The sequence below is a fragment of the Papaver somniferum genome, chromosome 5 (assembly GCF_003573695.1).
Source record: "Papaver somniferum cultivar HN1 chromosome 5, ASM357369v1, whole genome shotgun sequence".
Taxonomy (NCBI): domain Eukaryota; kingdom Viridiplantae; phylum Streptophyta; class Magnoliopsida; order Ranunculales; family Papaveraceae; genus Papaver; species Papaver somniferum.
The window spans coordinates 90,862,129-90,881,437 of NC_039362.1; the positions used below are offsets into that span (position 1 = coordinate 90,862,129).

General features: G+C 35.9%; 1 protein-coding gene across 1 annotated transcript; it reads left to right on the top strand.

The window, feature by feature from the left end:
- The first annotated feature begins 2,188 nt into the window (after positions 1-2,188).
- Positions 2,189-3,177, top strand: LOC113277636 (E3 ubiquitin-protein ligase RHA2B-like). The gene has a single exon (XM_026526685.1). It carries the CDS (start codon positions 2,205-2,207, stop codon positions 2,805-2,807), a length of 603 nt encoding a protein of 200 aa, XP_026382470.1. The 5' UTR covers positions 2,189-2,204; the 3' UTR covers positions 2,808-3,177.
- Positions 3,178-19,309: the final 16,132 nt, after the last annotated feature.

Genomic DNA, 19,309 nt, shown 5'->3' on the forward strand with positions numbered 1-19,309 from the left:
ATTTCAGAAGTTAGAAAAATCAGTAAATTTATTTATAATCATGGTTGGGTTCTTGCTAGATTCAGACAACATTCTGGGGGACGCAATCTATTGCGCCCTGGCTTAACAAGGTTTGCGACAAATTTTATCGCAATCAAAAGTATCATTGATCAACGTAATGCAATCGAGAGTCTTTTTGTAGACCAAGAATTTGTGAACTCGCCAGAAGGAAAAACTCGTACGGCTAAAGATGTGAAAAACATTATTTTGAATGAGATGTTTTGGCATACATGCCAAAATGCATGCATGATGGTTGGTCCTTTATTGAAAATGATCTGTTTCTTGGATTCAGATAAACCTACCATAGGTTATTTGTTTCATGCACTTGCTACATGTGTGGAAACTATAGAAAGGGGTTTGGGTAAAACTCGAAATAATTCTATTGTAGGTGTGATTAACCGACGATGGAAAGATCAGTTGATTTCTCCTCTTCATGCTGCAGCGCATTTTCTGAATCCATATTATATCTACAACCCAGCAGCCAATCTCATCAACAATGAAATTTCTCATCCCCAAATTTGTCTCAGTGAAGTTATTTCAAAAATGATTAGTAGCCCTCAAGAACAAGCGACATGCATGCTAGAGGTGTGAATTTTTATTAACAATTAATTTCGTAATTATATGAATTTCTATTCACAGTTTTTGATATTTTTAGGCGGGAAGAATGCAAATGATGCAAGGCCAATTTGCATCACCATCAGCAAGATTGGCTGCTCTGCAAGGTGATCCTATAAGCTGGTGGTTGTCATACGGTGCTCAGTTTCCATCACTCCAGAGGATCGCGGTAAAGATACTAAGCCAGACAAACACATCGTCTGGATCCGAGAGGAATTGGAGTGTGTTTGAAAGAATTCACACCAAACTACGCAACCGTTTAGTTTCGTCAAGAATAAACGATTTGGTATATGTTCAGTACAATTTAAGATTGGAGCAGCAAAGAGTTCAAGGTAAAGCAAAGCGACATAACATCGATGTCCACGATATTCATAGCCTGCTGACAGATGAAAATATGCTTGATTGGATAGCAGGGGATGATGAAACACCAGTTTTACCTCAGGAAGAACATTGGTTAAATGAATTGGAAGAGGAAGCAGCTAATAATCCAGAGCCTCTCCCTCCACCATACGAATGGCATGATCCAGAAGTTGAAATCTCATATCAAAGGTTGCCAGTGAGTAACTTTGTTTATGACTTTGGTAACCTAACATTTGGAGACAATACACAAGGTCATGAAAATAAAAATCCCATATACAATTCTCATTACACTGAAGATCGTCCAGAAGAAGATACCTGAGGAATTAATGAAGAGTATAATTCCAATATTAATATCAATAATGAAGTAGATAATCGTAATGATAATGAGGAAGAAGACTATGGTTATGAAGATGACGATACTGTTAACTACGACAGCCAAATGCATTACGCGAACCAATATGAGGCGGAGGAAGAGGAGGAGGAATCAACTGAGAATCGTCGAGAAAACAGAAAATACTTGAATAAGTCGAAAAAAAATGCCGGTACAAGTTGGTTTGTCTAAGTTTAAAATTTCAAGCACTACTCTCACTAGGTTACTTATTGTAAGTTTATAAAATTTGAAGTGTTTAATGATTATTTATGAAATTTTAGTTGTAAGTTTGAAATTAAAAATTGTATAAGAATTTCTCCAACTCAAATTTTTTTCCTTAAAAACGGGTTTAACCGGTATGAAAACGGAAAATACGGTGTAAAAAACGTGTGTTAAAATGTTATTTAGAAGAAAAAACTGAAATATTAATTTTAGAAAAACGGTAATCACAGGTGTGAAAACGGTTATAACGGGTCTAAATAACGCCATTTTTTCCTATTTATCGGTGTTATTTAGGTAAGCGTGTTGGTGAACCTCACGGGCACGGTATATGGACGTGAGCGTTATAACGGACGTTTTTTCGGGAAAAACGGCCGTTTTTCAAACCTTGCTTAAATTCTCATCATCAAGTGCTAGTCCTCCCCACGTAATCCTTGAGCCTAGCTCACTCGATAGAGACGCATCCTCCGTACTATACCCAGTACTGTCTCTCTCTAAACCCAAAGCTTAAAGTTCTTATCATCCAACTCACTACCTCTTCCTTCCTTCATCCCCCCTATATATACCAAGGAAAAAAGTAAAAAAACAGAAATCAGAAATCATGGGTTTGGGTAGTACCATAAACGATGTATCATCTGCAGATTCACTACCATTACTTCTCATAGCTATAATAGCCAATTGTATATGTTATACAAGGTCTATACTCTTCTGGGTGTTCAAATCATTTGGATACCACGTTCAATTCTCTTTCACTGATTATGATTTTGATCATCATCATGAACATGATTTAGTAGTTTTACACGCCAGTGATAACCATAGCTTATTAAACGCTGTTGGATTATCAGGTGTAAATTCATCATCAGCCGCAGCAGCAGCAGCAGCATCAAGTGATGATGATCTTATTTTGAAAGAGCAATTACTTTTAAATTTGAATCATCAAGTTTATTATTACGAAGATCATCATCAAGAAGAAGAAGGAGATGATGATAGATTACGATGTATTGTGTGTTTGTGTAGATTAAGAGATGGAGAACATGTTCGTGAATTAGGATGTAAACATATTTTTCATAAGGGTTGTTTAGATGGATGGTTAATCGATCATTTCAATTCTACATGTCCTCTTTGTCGTTCACCATTAGTATTGGGTTCTCATCAACATCATCATCATCATCTTCATCAACAACCAATAATCCCGGCCTTCTAAATATCACTAGACCGTCATTGGTATACATGGTGGTGGATTCATGTTCTTCACATAGATTTCTTCTTCTCTTTTTTTTTTTCCTTTTGAAAGCAAGATGGGGTATTTTTAGCATACACCCCTTATTAATTTTGCTCCTTTTTTTTTCTCCTCCCCTGTTTCTTTTCTTCAAGAGCTGAGTTAAAAGTTCTTTATTTTCGTACGGTCTGTAAAGTTCAGCAAAAAGTTTATATACAATCCTTCTAGCTTGACTCAATGTCTCTAATTGTGTATGCTGTTCGGATTTCTAATCTGCCTGAAACTTCGGAGGTAGCTAATTGTGAAATCTCAGCTGAACATAAATGGTTAAAAGTACTGTTTTAGATTTTTCTTATGGTTAAAATATATAATTATTACTATCTTGAAAATGCGGGAACCAACCTGAGAATTTTTATTTTTAAGAAAAATGAAGCTGAAATTTATCAATATTTTTTTTATCTATTGGAAGGATTCTCTGTTTTCCAATTCAGATTTAGTAGAAAATACCACCTGAGTTTGTGAGGATGCTATGTAGAGAGGAAAACGTTAAGGGCAATTCCCATGGCAATGGCCAAATGAAATTTTTTGTTGAGTCAGGTGATGACCAATCAGGTTTTTCCACTATGATAAAGCAATGGGGTTGATCATCAAGCACCCGAACTTGAGACAAACGTAGGAAAAACGCAGGCGTTGGAAGCACAGGCGCAGGCGTTCAAAGCATAAACGCCGCGCTCGAACATAGAACGTTGTCGTTTTTGCTACACACGCCAACGGATAGTTTTTTAAAATAAATTCACTTTTTACCTCTATAAATTACCATCATCTTCAAACAATTCACTCACACCAAAATTCACTTCTCTTGAATTTTCTATTCTAAAATCTATTACAATTTTTTAGTTTATTGTTGGTGAAATGGCTGAAAAGGCGATCGCACTTTTTTGCGAGGCAAAACTTGAAGCGGTTGTTTCTAAGATATGTGGGAGTTTTAAAAAGATTGAGAATTGTAAGAGGGAAGTGCAAGTTTTTGAAGTTGCTCCAAGAAAATGTTCCGCTAAAAGGCAAAGAAGAGCTCTAGTTTTGAATGTTAACAACAAAAAATTCAAAAACAAAGGCGAAACTATCAAAGAGCACGTTGAATGGAAGATACGTCAAATGAAGATAAACAGGAGGCCAAAACTTGTACTTGGTTTTTATTGAAGTTGTTCAGTACTTTTTATTATTGTCTAAGTTTATATCTTGTAAAAGAATTGGCAGTAATATCAATGAATGAAAATATTTAGATTTTAAAATAGATTTCCACTTCAGATTAAGCGAAATTTGTTAAAATTTGAACTTGCAAATAATATCAAACTACATTTTAATAAACCACAACAAAAACATCAAACTACATCAAATCCAACAACATTCTCTCTGTAGAGTTCATAGCATTCAAAATGCTTAAACTCTCTTCCGCTTTCTTCAGTAAACTTGGTCTGAGCGATGGTTTTCTGTATAACAGATAAACAACAAGTTCAAATATTTATGATCCAGTTGAGTCCATGGGGACAGAGGTAAAGATACTCACCAGTTCTTCGCTGGATAATCCAGAATTGCTACGGTGAACCATCCACAAAACTTCTGTATAATGTTTGACTTCCTTAATGATGAGTGCAATTCTTAGTTCTAGGCTCTTACTGTTTCTTATGGTTTCGTTCTGCGATGCTACAACATGTCCCAATATTTCCCAGAAATAGTCATTGTTCATTGGTCTCGTCATACGGTATAACCAAGATCGAACAAGAGTAAAATCTTCTTCCATTGTAAATACCGGGAGAGGCATTCGAGTGCAGTACAGATGTGTTTGAGATGGACCATCTTTTAGAATTCTAAAACACGCTTCGTAACGAAAAGGTTTACCATGAGCTTCCTCCCAATTATCAAGAGATGTTTGGATCACTTCTTCTTCAGTTACACCGATGAACTTTTCTCGATCAATTTCCATTACCAAGGAATGGCTGGAGTGCAAGCCTAATAGATTGAAAACGAGGACGCAATCGACGAGCATCTCGGTTTCCTGGGTTTCCCGTTAGTCAGACATATATTGAAAAAACATTTTCCCAAAAAGAACCGTCTTGAGAGCCCATACCAGTGATTACCCTATGAAAAAAATATGCTTTGCATATAGTTATATCCTCCTTTTCAGTAAAATTGGGACCACGATTTCTAACAGACATTTCTGCAGAGTGAGAGAGATTAAGAAGAAGAAGATGAAGTGATTTTGGAGATGAGAAGAATGGAATTTATAGGTCGAGAAAGAAAATCGAGCCATTGGAAATTTAACCGTTGGCGTTTGTAGTAAAACCGCGCGGCTTTCCTTTAATCGCCTGTTTGAATTACCATAGGAGTTGGCTTTTGTAGTAAAACCGCGCTACTTTACTAAAACCGCCTGTTTGATTTACCAACGCCTATTTTTTTGTTATAAATACAACACTAGGTTTTATTCTCAACCAAACCAACAGATTTCTTTCTCAACATCCACATGTTTTCTAAAGGCAAAGCGAAGCAAATATTATGTGTCGAAGCAAAAGAGGTTTGTCCATTATGTTTCATGGATAACCACAGTCTTATGCAATGCCCTTGGATGTATTCAATGTGTACGCGGGAAGGTTGTTCACGCATCAGAATGGTGATTGAATCACAACCGGAAAAGCTCAGCTATTTGCAATGTCAAGATCCCAACTGTCCAGAGGAACCACATATGCTAGATGATGCTATGAAGATTAAAAAAGAAGAAGAAGAAAAGATTGCAACACTCTGCAAAAACTTTAAACTTAAAGCCAAATTGAAGAAGGAGTTATTACACTGCAAGCATTGTGGATATGGAGATCACGAATACAATCATTGTCCACAGAGAATCAGTGGATGCTCAAAGACCGGCTGCAAGACTTTTATGCATTTGCGGACTTCTTATGAAGAAGACACGTATGGAAGACATTTCTGGGAATGTCCTAAGTGTTTTTTGGTGGAGTGGGCTGATTGAAGTTGAAGGACAAATCGATTCACTATGGTATTATGTTATTTAGTTTGTTGTTTATTTTGTGTTATTACGATTATCTAAAACCAAACATGTGGATGTCTTCACATTTGCACCATCAATATCATAAGTAATTTAAATTTTTCCTGGATTAAACATTTCAATACATGCAATAAGGAAACTATGGTCACCTATGAGGTGAAGTCTGATAGTAATATCAAAACTCTGGCTTCTGATTCTTCTTATGAGGTGAAGTCTGATATGTGTCACTTCTGAAAGCTCCCATTTATTAATCCCTAAGCAGTTTCTGAAACCAATTTCCTCATATGCATTTTCGAAGTTGCCGACATTTTTAGCATACAAAGAAAATGAAAATCTCACTACCAAGATGTTTGGAGAGCTTATTGATATGAAGTTGTTGAATTCTAACGTGAAAGCTCTTTGCGTTGGGGAGGGATCGGCTTTGGCTGTGTCATAGTTAAGAAGGTTAGGATTTACAAATGCTATTGGAGTGAAACGGCATTTATTTTCCTTCCTTACCCGGAAAATCTTAATTCGTGAGCTCGATCTAGATGATCTAGAGTGCAATTCTTTCGATTTTGTTTTCTCTAGAGCTCCTAGTAGGGGTTCAGTCCCTGCTTCACCGCTGAGCTTATTTTTGTAATTCTCCATTAGTAAAGCGATGAACTCCAATACATGCTTACTAATTGAACTAAAACGATACGACAATAAGTGAGAATCATGCCCATGAATGTTCCCCGTTTCAGCGGTGAACATTATATAAACTTTCTGCCAGAAAGTAAACGTCGATTTAGCTACATTACTTGAGACAACATCTTGTGTGTGAAAAACAAAGGCTCTACAAATAGCTAAATCCTCTTGTTGAGTAAATCTAGCACCACGAACTCTTGGAGGCATTTTTGTAGATGATTTGAGAGTGAAGAATGTGTAGAATGTGTGAATTTAGAGTTGAAATGAGGAGTATTTATAGAACTCAAAAATTATAGCCGTTAGATCACAAGAGTTTGCAGTCGTTGGCGCTTTTATATAAAACTCGACGCTTTTAGGAAAGACGATGGCGTGTGAAATAACAACGGGCGATGTAAGGGCAGACGTCAGTTTTTGGCTCAAGCACCAACATTGGTGCCAAGCTCGCCCGTCCTTCTATCAAGCGCGCGCTACATGTTCCATCTCACTCAACAAACCAACAGATTTGTTGGTTTTTACATCCATTTTTCATGTTTGTTGAGTCCATAGTGGGAGCAAAATCAACAAACTTGATGTTTGTCGAGTCCGTAGGAACTGCTCTAATGGAACCACCAATGAACGATACAAGACGCGAAGAGAATAAGTCCGCTAGGACCAATTTTGACTCGGGACCAAGTGATGAGGAAACAAAGTTTAATAATAGAATATGGTCGGGCATAAGTTTTTGGTACCCCATACTAATTAACTCTTTACTTACATGTTGTTTACAGACTAGGAGGATCAAGGGGAGCCGAGTTTTCCAACCAATATCGTTTGGAGCCGTGAATACTCTCACAAAATCAATTTCTTTATTTGTCTTCTTTCTCATGATCGGATAATGACGAAGGATAAACTTTAAGAAAAGATATGGATGTCTTGGTATTGTTTTTGTGAAGAAGATAATGAAACGAGCTCGCACTTGCTCTATGAATGTTGGAGAATTCGGAGAATATGAAATTACTTTGTTGAAGGGTGCCACTTTCGTCGGACATATGACTCTAGGTTACTACATAAAGAATTGGAAGTTTAACTGGAGAGATGAAAGACTTAGTTGAATATGGAATAACATCTTGGTTGCTATACGGTGGTGCATATGAAAAGAGCGAAATGCAAGAATTTTCGACAACAAAAAGAAAACTTTGGTGAGCCTCATTAGAGATATCAAATTACAAGCGTTCTTTTGGGAGGAATCGGACACAAAGATGTTATGGCTTACGAAAAATATGGTGATTTCTTTATGGGATACCTTATACCGGCTTCTGTAATTTTTTGCTTCTTTGACGAATCCCCTTTCGGCTCCCCTTTTTTTCTTCGGTTATCATCATTGGGTTGAGGTACCCCTCTTAAGTGCCTCTTTTTCAATGAATTTTCTACTTGACCTGTTAGAGCACTACTCGGTCGAACTCGCAAACGTTGCTATCTCAAGCTTGTTTGTCAAGTTTTAGTTTCCAAAACTATAAGTCTTGATTTCTAATCTACTTATAGCTAAGTCTCGGATTAGGATAGAAAGTGTAGTTGAGCATTAGACTTCACGACGTTCATCTATTGAAGACGAAGAACTACTGAGGGGAGCTTGTGGAACATCATCAACAAAATATATGTGAAGACTATCACTCAAAAGTCTATCTACTCTATCTCCTATTTGAGACAAAAGTCGTATATCTATATAGACTTCAATTATATATATTTGATATTTCGAGCTGAGTTTAACTCGCTTACATATTTCTCGAATTATGTGTTGGTAAGCTTTCACTTTAACCAAGTTCATCTTATATTCTTGACGAAAGTCAAAATATGATCATGTGAAAATCGCCTTGTAACATCTTACATGATTTGTGTGAGACAGTCATTTGATGTAGACTCGGAATGTTTCGTATTGATCATTCAATCACTTGAAAATTGCTTTGAAGCTAATAGTGTGTGTGAGACAACTATTGTCGTCTTCCAAGAATGTTTCAATGATTGAAATGAGAGTTTTATAACAAATAACCATGATTGGATATAGCACAGTATGCGTACTTGTATACTAACTGCTGCAAGTTATTCCAAGTCTGGGAACCATAGTATGCATACCTGTATGCGTACTGGTTAGTTAATGAAAGTCAAAGGTTGTGCGTAAGTTCAATCAGTTGTGAATCCAACCTTTGGTTGTTGATTAAATTGATTGACACTTGGATATTATTTTTTGATACCGTCCAAGTTATTTCTTATATTCAATCGGGCTCGCAAATTCTTATTTGTTTGATTGCAGATTGAATCAAGAAATTGAGATATAACTCTTGGATATACTTTTCTTAAGATTGAGTATGATTGTCTAGTTGATTCTCTTGAAAGTATATTGGAGTTAGTCCATACATATTGCTAAGAGAAATATTGGGTGTGCTTGTTAGACCCCCGCTTTTTTAATTGGTATCAGAGCAGGCAAACACGTTTTATAAGTCTGTGTTTGTAGCGATCTGTCTTTACTCTCTATGGACAATAGTGTTATCTATGAATACGCAACACCAGTTCAGAAACACTCTGATTTGGTTAAAAGCCTTGAGTCTCCTGAGAAATCCCTCGCATCTTCTCCATTGACTGAAACTGTGTTCAACTGGGAAAAACGCCTAGATGAACAGTTGGGTGATCTTTCAGATGAAAGTGATTCAGAAGAGGGACAAGATGTTTATGAGGAAGTCTCACAATATATCAAGTTTTTCGACCATCTCATAAAGGAAAAGAAGTCATAAGCTTGCTTGGCTTAATATCTGACACCTTTCTGTCTAGAAAACAAGAAATTGAGAAATTTCTTTAAGGGATATGATTGTGGTTACAAACTCTTTTAATCTCTTCTTAAAGATCGTGAAGAAGATGTGCGTTTAAAAAATTCTGAATGTGATAATCTTCGTCGAAATATCTTTGTGTTGAAAGAAAGACTTGCAGAAATTGAAGCAAGATATGACTCTCAACAAAAATGTTTTAAGGAGAGAGAAATGGGCTTTCGCACCAGAGAAAAACAATTGGAGGCTGATCTAGCTGCTGCTATTGATAAAGTCAAATCATTAGAAGAGAATTTGAAAAGATTCAATGCTAGCTCTACAAAATTATCCATTATGCTGAGAGTATGTAAAAAACATCGTGATACACGTGGTCTGGGGTATAAAGGAACAGACGCTCCAAGTACTAGTAAGATCAATTTTGTTTGTGCTAATGACAAGTTCCTAAGTGAAAATTTAACAAACATCAAAAGTAAAAAACTACCTTCGGCAGCAGATGTTCCTAAGAATAAAGATTGTCAACCTTCAAAAACAACTCATACGAGAACAGTCAAAAACATTCCCTACAACTGTTATTATCGCGAAAACAAAGGTCACCTTGAAAGGAAATGTCGTTTTTGACTACGGAATGAAAAACTTAATAACATTCTTGTATGGATGTCTAAAGAAGTAATCAAACATGCTTCTCATTTTTCTGGAGTAAAAGGTCTAGTCTGCAATCAAGAAAAGTGATGTGATGAGCCAATTCTTGATTGTATATATGACACAAAACCTATTTACAATTGTAAAGGGAAGAATGTTATATAGACGACTGACTCTTTTAATTACTCTGTACGTGAAGAGAAAAAGTTATCGAAGGAAGAAGAAAATTTCAAACTTCTTGTCTCTTGCCGAAGAAAATCTTGAATCTAAAGAATCTGTTCCTGAATACATTCATATCAATAATCGTGTCTCGGAGCTCAAGACCCATATCAATAGACTCAAACGCAGTATTAAGAAGGCAAGAAAAATTGTTGCATCATGTAATACTTGTTCCCCTCTTATTAATTTTCTTGAAAAATCTTGTGATTTTTACGACGTCAGTCAAGAAAGAAAAGGGGAAGATGTTAATACCCTTGATGAGATACATGCTTTTCAAACTACAACTTGACTATTGACTATTGAGTATCCTCCTTGAGACCATGTGAGGATGCTCATAATTCTCGAGAAGTTCTTCTTCTTGACAAAGTGGTCTCTGTTGTATCTGTTTTTCGTTTAAGAATAAAAGGATCATCTTAATGTTGAGCCTTGTTCCAGTTAATTATTAGATATGTAATATTTTTGATCAGTAACTCTTGAGAAAATTCTCTTTGTTGCTCACCTTGAAAAACCCTCGTGTTTCTTCCTAATGACAGTTAAGTTGTTGTCTATCAACAATTGTCTTATGTTCTTTTGAGCTAATATTTTCTGTCAATATGTTTAGAATTGGACTTTGATTTTTATTAAAACTACTTCTAAATTAGGCTCTTTTTCTCTCTTGGTTTTGAACCTGGTTCGTAACCATGAGTGTACGTGCACCTAGCCCATTATTGAACTTAAATGAGTAACCATAGGGTTTCCCTATGATTCTCTCATATATATATATATATATATATATATATATATATATATATATATGTATATATATATATCTCCCCTTTTTATATATATATATATATATATCATGAATTCTTTCTCTGATATATATTCATTCAATAACGTCAAAATTCTCCTGTGATATTATGGTGTGCACAATGGATGGATGCAAAAAGGAAGATAATGTTGAAGGTAGCAAAGTTATTGAGTTTCACGAAAATCCTCTCTCCATAACCTGCTTTCATGCAGTTGATCATGAAAAAGATCTGCCAGTTCAGATTTCGTCTCAATTGGTGAGAAATCTTCTTCGAGATTTTGGAGTCTTTCGTGAACAACTGAAATTGCAACGAAGAATCTTGAATTTTTGAAAACCGAAATGAAAAAGCAATTGATGAACTTGTTTGTGTTAGATCTCTGGTCGATGATTATGTCTGAAAACCATCAGTTTTGTTCTTCTTAGGAGTTATTTTATTTTGTCTACGAAACTTCTTATGAGAATTTATTCTTGTGTTTTATGAAGGATAACTAGGGTTTGGAATAGCAGTTATTGTGAGTACACATAGCTGTTTCCAACGATTTTCATCTTGCAATGTTTTTAGATTTATTTATTTAAATTCTAAAGTTTATTTGGAAGATGATTTTGCAGTATTAATCTTTATTGGTCTTATATATTGCAAAAATTATTATGGGATATGTATGTTTGCGTCCATGAACTATGATTTTCCCATATATGTTAAAAGTTAAGCCTATTATGTCATTATGCAGATATTGATGGAAGACACGATGAACTTTTGATTGCAAACATTAAATCTATTATATGTCTTTATGTAAATATTGATGAAAAATAGAATAAATCTTTGAATATTCCGCAGTATTAATCTTTCCCTGATCCACTTTTATGAGAAAGTACTGTGTGGCTCCGTAAGTTCTCTTATGTTGGGCATTTCCGATGTTATTAATCATGGGTTCTCTTGTGGTTAATTTAATTGAGTTTTCTGGATACAAATTCATGTGTCATGTAATTTGTTAATGTCTAAAGAAAACCTTTTTTTCTTGCAAAAGTAAGGTCGCTCTTGTTGTCCTTTCGGGAATGACATTATATGGGGGAGAGTTCTTAATTGAACTTGTGCTTAATTGCCAAATCTTTGTGGGGAGTGCGGTTGTGGAATATTGTAGGAGTTTTCTTGTATCTTTATAAAATCCTTAACGAATACACTAAGTTTCGACTATGTGAAATCATCGAAACAAAGTTGATATGTTCTCTTTTAGTGATGAATTATCTCTATGAGAATTTCATTATGATCCCACTAGTTTTCGTACCTTTGCCAATTTATATTGACAAAAGGGGGGAGAATTAACGTGTAGTTCACACTACAAATACATATGGTTTACGGATCATTATGTAAGGGGGAGTGGTTTTCATGTGAGATGAAGTATTGACTAAGGGGGAGCGATACATATCACCATAGTATTGTTGTCAAAGTTGTGATACAATTGAACTTTAATAATGTGTAATAATACTATAACACTTTATAACAATGATTGAGAGATATTGTTTTCTCATTGTTATAGCTACGGATCTTCAACAACTATGATGCCGAGTTGAACACGTTCAGAATCACTAGAGTACTTGGAAGTGACGCAAATTTCGAGTAATGTTGAAGAACCAAGGAAATCAAGCATTTGGATGAGAAGCTACAAACTTGGTTTATTTTGTAATCTATATGTATTGATAGTTTTGTCACTAAAATTGACAAAGGGGGAGATTGTTAGAGCACTGCTCGGTCGAACTCGCAAGCGTTGCTATCTCAAGCTTGTTTGTCAAGTTTAGTTGCCAAAACTATAAGTCTTGATTTCTAATCTACTTATAGCTAAGTCTCGGATTAGGATAGAAAGTGTAGTTGAGCATTAGACATCACGGCGTTCATCGATTGAAGACGAAGAACTACTAAGGGGAGCTTGTGGAACTTCGTCAACAAAAGGTATATGAAGACTTGAACTCATCTATCGCTCAAAAGTATATCTACTCTATCTCCTATTTGAGACAAAATTCATATAACTATATAGAATTCAATTATACACATTTGATATTTTAAGTTGAATTTAACTCGCTTACATATTTCTCGAAATATGTGTTGGTAAGATTTCGCTTTAACCAAGTTCATATTATATTCTTGACGAAAGTCAAAAGATGATCATGTGAAAATCGCCTTGTAAAATCTTACATGATTTGTGTGAGACAGTCATTTGATGTAGACTCGGAATGTTTCGTATTGATCATTCGATCACTTGAAAATTTCTTTGAAGCTAATAATGTGTGTGAGACAGCTATTGTCGTCTTCCAAGAATGTTTCAATGATTGGAATGGAAGTTGAGAACAAAGAACCATGATTGGATATAACACAGTATGCGTACTTGTATGCTAACTGTTGCAAGTTATTCCAAGTCCGGGAACCATAGTATGCATGCACGTATGCGTACTGGTTGGTTAATGAAAGTCCGGGAACTTAGTATGCATACCAGTATGCGTACTGGCGTGAGTTTCAAGTTTCGGAAATTCAACTGAGTTTGGAAGGTGTGCGTACCATTCGTACACTTGCGAACCCTAACTTAGTCCGACCACTTAAGTATGCGTACCCGTTCGCATACTTGAGTAGTTTATGTTCTAAAATCGGTTTGTTCATGAACTAATACATTTATATAATAAGGAATGCAATCTTTTGCAAACCGTGGCTATAATGTTCATGAATTGATTTGAGTGAATCAAAATCGATTTTTCTTCAATTGTGTCTTGTATACTTCTATGAGAATATAAACAATTGAAAAACTCTATAACTAGTTTCATTTGATTCATTTTAACTAGTTATGGTTAAGATCAATATGGTTGATATGAAAGTGTTCGTATGGCTAACTTCGGTTAACTATTGTTGAGCCAACAAAGGTGTACACGTTTAGGTACGGTTACTCATACCTAAATGAAGTCACTTTTCATTTTTGTGTAACAAGCTAAGTTCGATCTAACGGTTGAAAGATATTAGCTTGAGTCTAATCAGGTTTTCATCTAACGGTGAATATTGAATGCTTTGTTACAAAGTTAACATTGATTGAAAACCCTGATTTGAAGACTGTATAAAGGAGAACTCTAGCAATTATGAAACCTAATACCCACACCTCCTGTGTGATACTAGTTGCGACTAGAGTTGATTCTCCTTTAACCTTAGGTTTTTCCAAAACTTCGTACGCCAACGACTTGAAGACTTCATTGGGATTGTGAATACAGATCCAACTATTTTCTTTGTAGTTGTGTGTTCTGATCTTGCTGTTTTCTATCGTGTTGAGTACTACATTCTCTAAGATTTTCTCGAGATTTAGTCTCCGATAGGCAAGATAAAAAGTAGTCACAAACATCTCCGTCTCATCGTTTGTGATTCCATAATATCTTGTTTCGCTACCATACGATTAAGATTGTTGTGAGGTGATTGATATTACTAGGCTGTTCTTCGGGAATATAAGTCTGGTGTATCAATTGGTTCATGTTCACCTTGATTTATCAAAATACGAAACAAAACTCATAGGTATATCTGTGGGAGACAGATTTATCTATTCAATAAACTTTTTTGTGTGAGACAGATTGGTTTATCAAGTCTTCGACTTTGGTTCGTAGCAACTCTTAGTTGTGGGTGAGATCAGCTAAGTGAATCAAGTGCGTAGAGTTCTGCTGGGATTCAGAGGCGTAAGGAACGTGACTGTACCTTGATCAGTGTAAGATTGGTTAGGGCTCAACTACATTCCAGTCTGAAGTTAACTTGGAGTGGGATAGTGTCTTTAGCGGCTTAATACAGTGTGGTGTTTAAATCTGGACTAGGTCCCGGAGTTTTTCTGCATTTTCGGTTTCCTCGTTAACAATTTTTTTGGTGTCTGTGTTATTTCTTTTACGTATTATATTTGTTTATATAATTGAAATATCACATGTTGTGCGTAAGTTCAGTCATTTGTGAATCCAACCTTTGGTTATTGATTAAATTGATTGACACTTGGATATTGGTTTTTGATACCGTCTAAGTTATTTCTTATATTCAATTGGGCTCGCAAATTCCTATTTGTTTGATTGCAGATTGAATTAAGAAATCGAGATATAACTCTTGGATATACTTTTCTTAAGATTGAGTATGACTGTCTAGTTGATTCTCTTGAAATTATATTGAAGTTGGTCCATACAGATTGCTAAGCGAAATATTGGGTGTGGTTGTTAGACCCCCGCTTTTTCATGACCGATCAAAAAAAAAATTTTCCATCGTTAACATGAGTTGTGGTTGATGAACCAATATTTGAAAGGATGAATAGAGCTATGTTTAATAAATTATCAGAAAAATAAAGTTTAATTTGTTGAATTTAAGGAGATTTATTATAGAACATATTAATCTTACAAATAACGTGTAAAGGAAACAAGAGAAATAGGAAGTTATCTCTAAACGTACACGTGTAGTACTGATAGTAAGAGAAGAATAACATAATACAATTATTACCAATTCAGAACAAACCTGATTGATACAAACTTGGGTGTTATTACCCTCCCTCAAACCAGAGTGGATTGGAGAATACACTTTGAGTTTATTGCGCAAAGTAGCAAATCTTAGACCAAGAATACCTTTGTAAAGACATTGCAACAGGACATCTGCAGAGCTTTGGATTGAATCAATTCACAAACAAAATTGAAACCAACTGTAAGGTGCTTCATCCGGGTATGAAGGACTGGATTAGAAGCAAAATATATGGAGCTCACATTGTCGCAATACATTTGTGGAGGAATTGGAAGAAATATGTTAGGCCCTTAAGTAGTGCCTATATTCAGCCTCAGTAGAACTGAGTGCCACTGTTGGTTGTTTCTTTGATGACCAAGAAATTGTATTTGGACTAAAAAAGATGTTAAAGCCACTGGTTGATCGTTTATCATCAGGGGAACTAGCCCAACCTGCATCACTGTAGCCATACACACAAACAAGACCTTTGGAAAAGTGAATGCCATAATCAATAGTGTGTTTGATGTACCTGAGAATGCATTTGGCAACAAGCAGATGAGAAGTTGTTGGACTCTACATATGTTGGCAGACTTGGTTCACTGAAAAAGAAATCTCAGGCGTTGTCCATGTTAAATACTGCAGCACACCAACAATAGATCGATACTCTTTGTTAGAGCATAGCTCGGTCGACCTCGCATGCGTCGCTATCTCAAGCATGTTTGTCAATGTTAGTGATCAAAACTATGAGTCTTGATTTCTAGTCTACATAGCTAAGTCTCGGAATAGGATAGAAAAGTGTAATTGAGCTCAAGGACTTCATGGCGATTCATCATACAACGACGAAGATCTACTCAAGGAATCGTGGAACTTCATCAACAAAAAGGTATGTGGAGACTTGAACTTATCTATCACTCAAAAGTCTATCTTTTCTATCTCCTACTTCTTATGAGACAAAAGTCGTATGCTATATAGATTGGATCATACACATTTGATATTTCAATCCGAATATATCTCGCCTATCTATATCTCGAAATCATGTATTTGTAAAGCGTTTCGCTTTGATTGTGTTTATCTTCACCTAATTACAAAAGTCATAATGTTTCAATCACTTTGAAAATCGCTTTGACGAGAAATAGTGTAAAAACTATATAACATCCTCTAAGAATGTTTCAATAGTTGGAATGAGAGTTTAGGTCTATATAACCAATGATGGATATAAGCATTGTGTGGAAACACATAGTGCATAAGTCCTATTCCTTAATCCGAAGTTTGCGAACTTTGTTGATTGAGAGAAACCGGAGGAATTGGCTTTGCCAAGTTCGCGAACTCAGTTTGCGAACTCAGTCCGCGAACTGACGAAAGTTCTCTTGCCGAGAATTTTTGCTGGGATTTTCCAAAAACAAGTTTGCGTGTTTAGTCCGCGAACTGGCGGAAGTCTCCTTGCCGAGATTTTCTGCTGAGTTTGGAAAACTCTGCCGGTTGTCTTAAGTCCGCGAACTTGTTTGCATACTTGAGTGGGTTATGATCTAAAGATGTGCTCTGAACATGAAACTTAAATTACTAAAGAATGCAGTATGCAAACTGTGGCTATAAAGTTCATGAGCCGATTCAATCGAATTGAATCATATTTGTTTCAATTGTGTCTTGTGTAGTTACATAAGATCTCATAGCAATTGAACAACTCTCTAACTAGTTCATTTGAGTCAATTGAACTAGTTATGGTGAAGAAGAACAAGGTTAATATGAAATGCTCATATGGTTGACCTTTTGGGTTACTATGTTGAACCAACATACACGTACATGTTTGGGCACGATTTTCACAAACCCAGTAAACGTATATCTCAAGTGTGTGTGACAAGATAAGTTTTCGATCTAATGGTTGAGAAATATTAGCTTGAATCTAAATCAGGTTTTCATCTAACGGTGAATATTGATTGCTTTGCAACTAAGGAAAAACCCTGAGTTGAAGACTATATATAGGAGACATCGAGCATTGGGCAAAACTAATCCCCACACGTCTGTGTAATACTAGTGCGCTCGCTAGAGTCGATTCTCCTCTAACCTTTGGTTTTCTTCTCTAAAACCAGGTTAACGACTTAAAGACTTCATTGGGATTGTGAAGCCAGACCGATACTACTTTTATCGTAGTTGTGTGATCTGATCTTGCATCTTCTATCGTACGAGTACAATCTTTGATTGGCTTGAGATCGTGAGAGTTCTCTGATAGGAAAGATAAAGAAGTCACAAACATCTTCGTCTCATTGTTTGTGATTCCTCGACGTCCTCTTGTGTATTCAAGTAAGACTGTTGAGAGGTGATTGATTAATCTAGGCTGTTCTTCGGGAATATAAGACCGGATTATCAATAGGTTCCTGTTCACCTTGATTTCATATCTTAAGACGGAACAAAAACCTAGGGTTTTTCTGTGGGAGACAGATTTATCCTTTGATAGACTTTTCTGTGTGAGACAGATTTGTTTAGTATCAAGTCTGCGATTTTGGGTTGCATCAACTCTTGGTTGTGGGTGAGATCAGCTAAGGGAATCAAGTGCGGAGTATCCTGCTGGGATCAGAGGCGTAGGAGTACAACTGTACCTTGAATTAGTAGGAGACTTATTGGGGTTCAACTATAGTCCAGTCCGAAGTTGGCTTGGAGTAGTCTAGTGTCTGTAGCGGCTTAATACATTGTGTATTCAATCCGGACTAGGTCTCGGGGTTTTTCTGCATTTGCGGTTTCCTCGTTAGCAAAATTTATGGTATCTGTGTTATTTCATTTTGCGCATTATATTGTTTATCTTTATAATTGAAATAATACAGGTTGTGCGTTAAAGTTTAATCGATTAGAGATCTGACCTTGTGGTTGTTGATTTCATTGATTAACACTTGGACATTGGTCTTTGGTACCGTCCAAGTATTCCTTGTATTTGATAAAGACTCGCTATTGTTTTTAGCTTGAGTAAAAATCAAATCAAGAGAGAGATATTAACTCCTTGAGATACTTTTATCTGGATTGAGTCTGATTGTCTAGTTGATTCTCTATCAAAGTATTTCGGAGTTAGTCCATATAGATTGCTAAGCGAAATATTGGGTGGTGTTTTTAGACCCCCGTCTTTTCACTCTGTTTGATTAGATAAGAGTTCACCGTCATCCTTGCTAAGTTTGAAGTTGGCTAGTGTTGGAGTCGAGCAAGGTTTAGCACCAATTGTTCCAGTTTTATAAAGAAAGTCAGTGGCATACTTAGTTTGAGAGAGAAATATTCCTGCAGAATTCCTCTCAACTTCCAATCCCAATAAGTAATGTAAAGAACCCAAATTCTTGACTGGAAACTGAAGTTGTAGTTAATCTATAATATGAGAACAAAAAGAAGCAAAACTCTCAGTTATGCGAATGTCGTCAACATACACTCGAGTAATTGTAATACCATCTTTATTCTTGTGAACAAACATAGAAGTGTCTTCCAAAGAAGTAGTAAAACCCAGAAAAAGTAGAGCCTTATGCAACTTATTGTACCAGGCTCTAGGAGCCCGTTTCAATCCATATAAGTACTTGTGGAGCTTATAAACATAGTTAGGGTAAAATGGGTCCACAAAACCAGGAGGTTGAGACATGTGGACTTATTCACTTAGGTCACTATGCAGGAAAGCATTACTCACATCTAATTGAGTAATTTACCAATTGAATTGAACAATAAGAGATAGAATTACCTTGATAATAGTAGGTTCTACTAACGGGCTAAAAGTTTCGTTGTAATCTAACCCTTATTGCTAATAAAATCCTTTTGCAACAACTCTTGCCTTGTACTTGTTCAAAGTGCCATCTGCATTCTGTTTTATCCTAA

Excerpts from the sequence above, each read along its gene's own strand:
- LOC113277636 (XM_026526685.1), top strand. The coding sequence starts at position 2,205 with ATGGGTTTGGGTAGTACCATAAACGATGTATCATCTGCAGATTCACTA.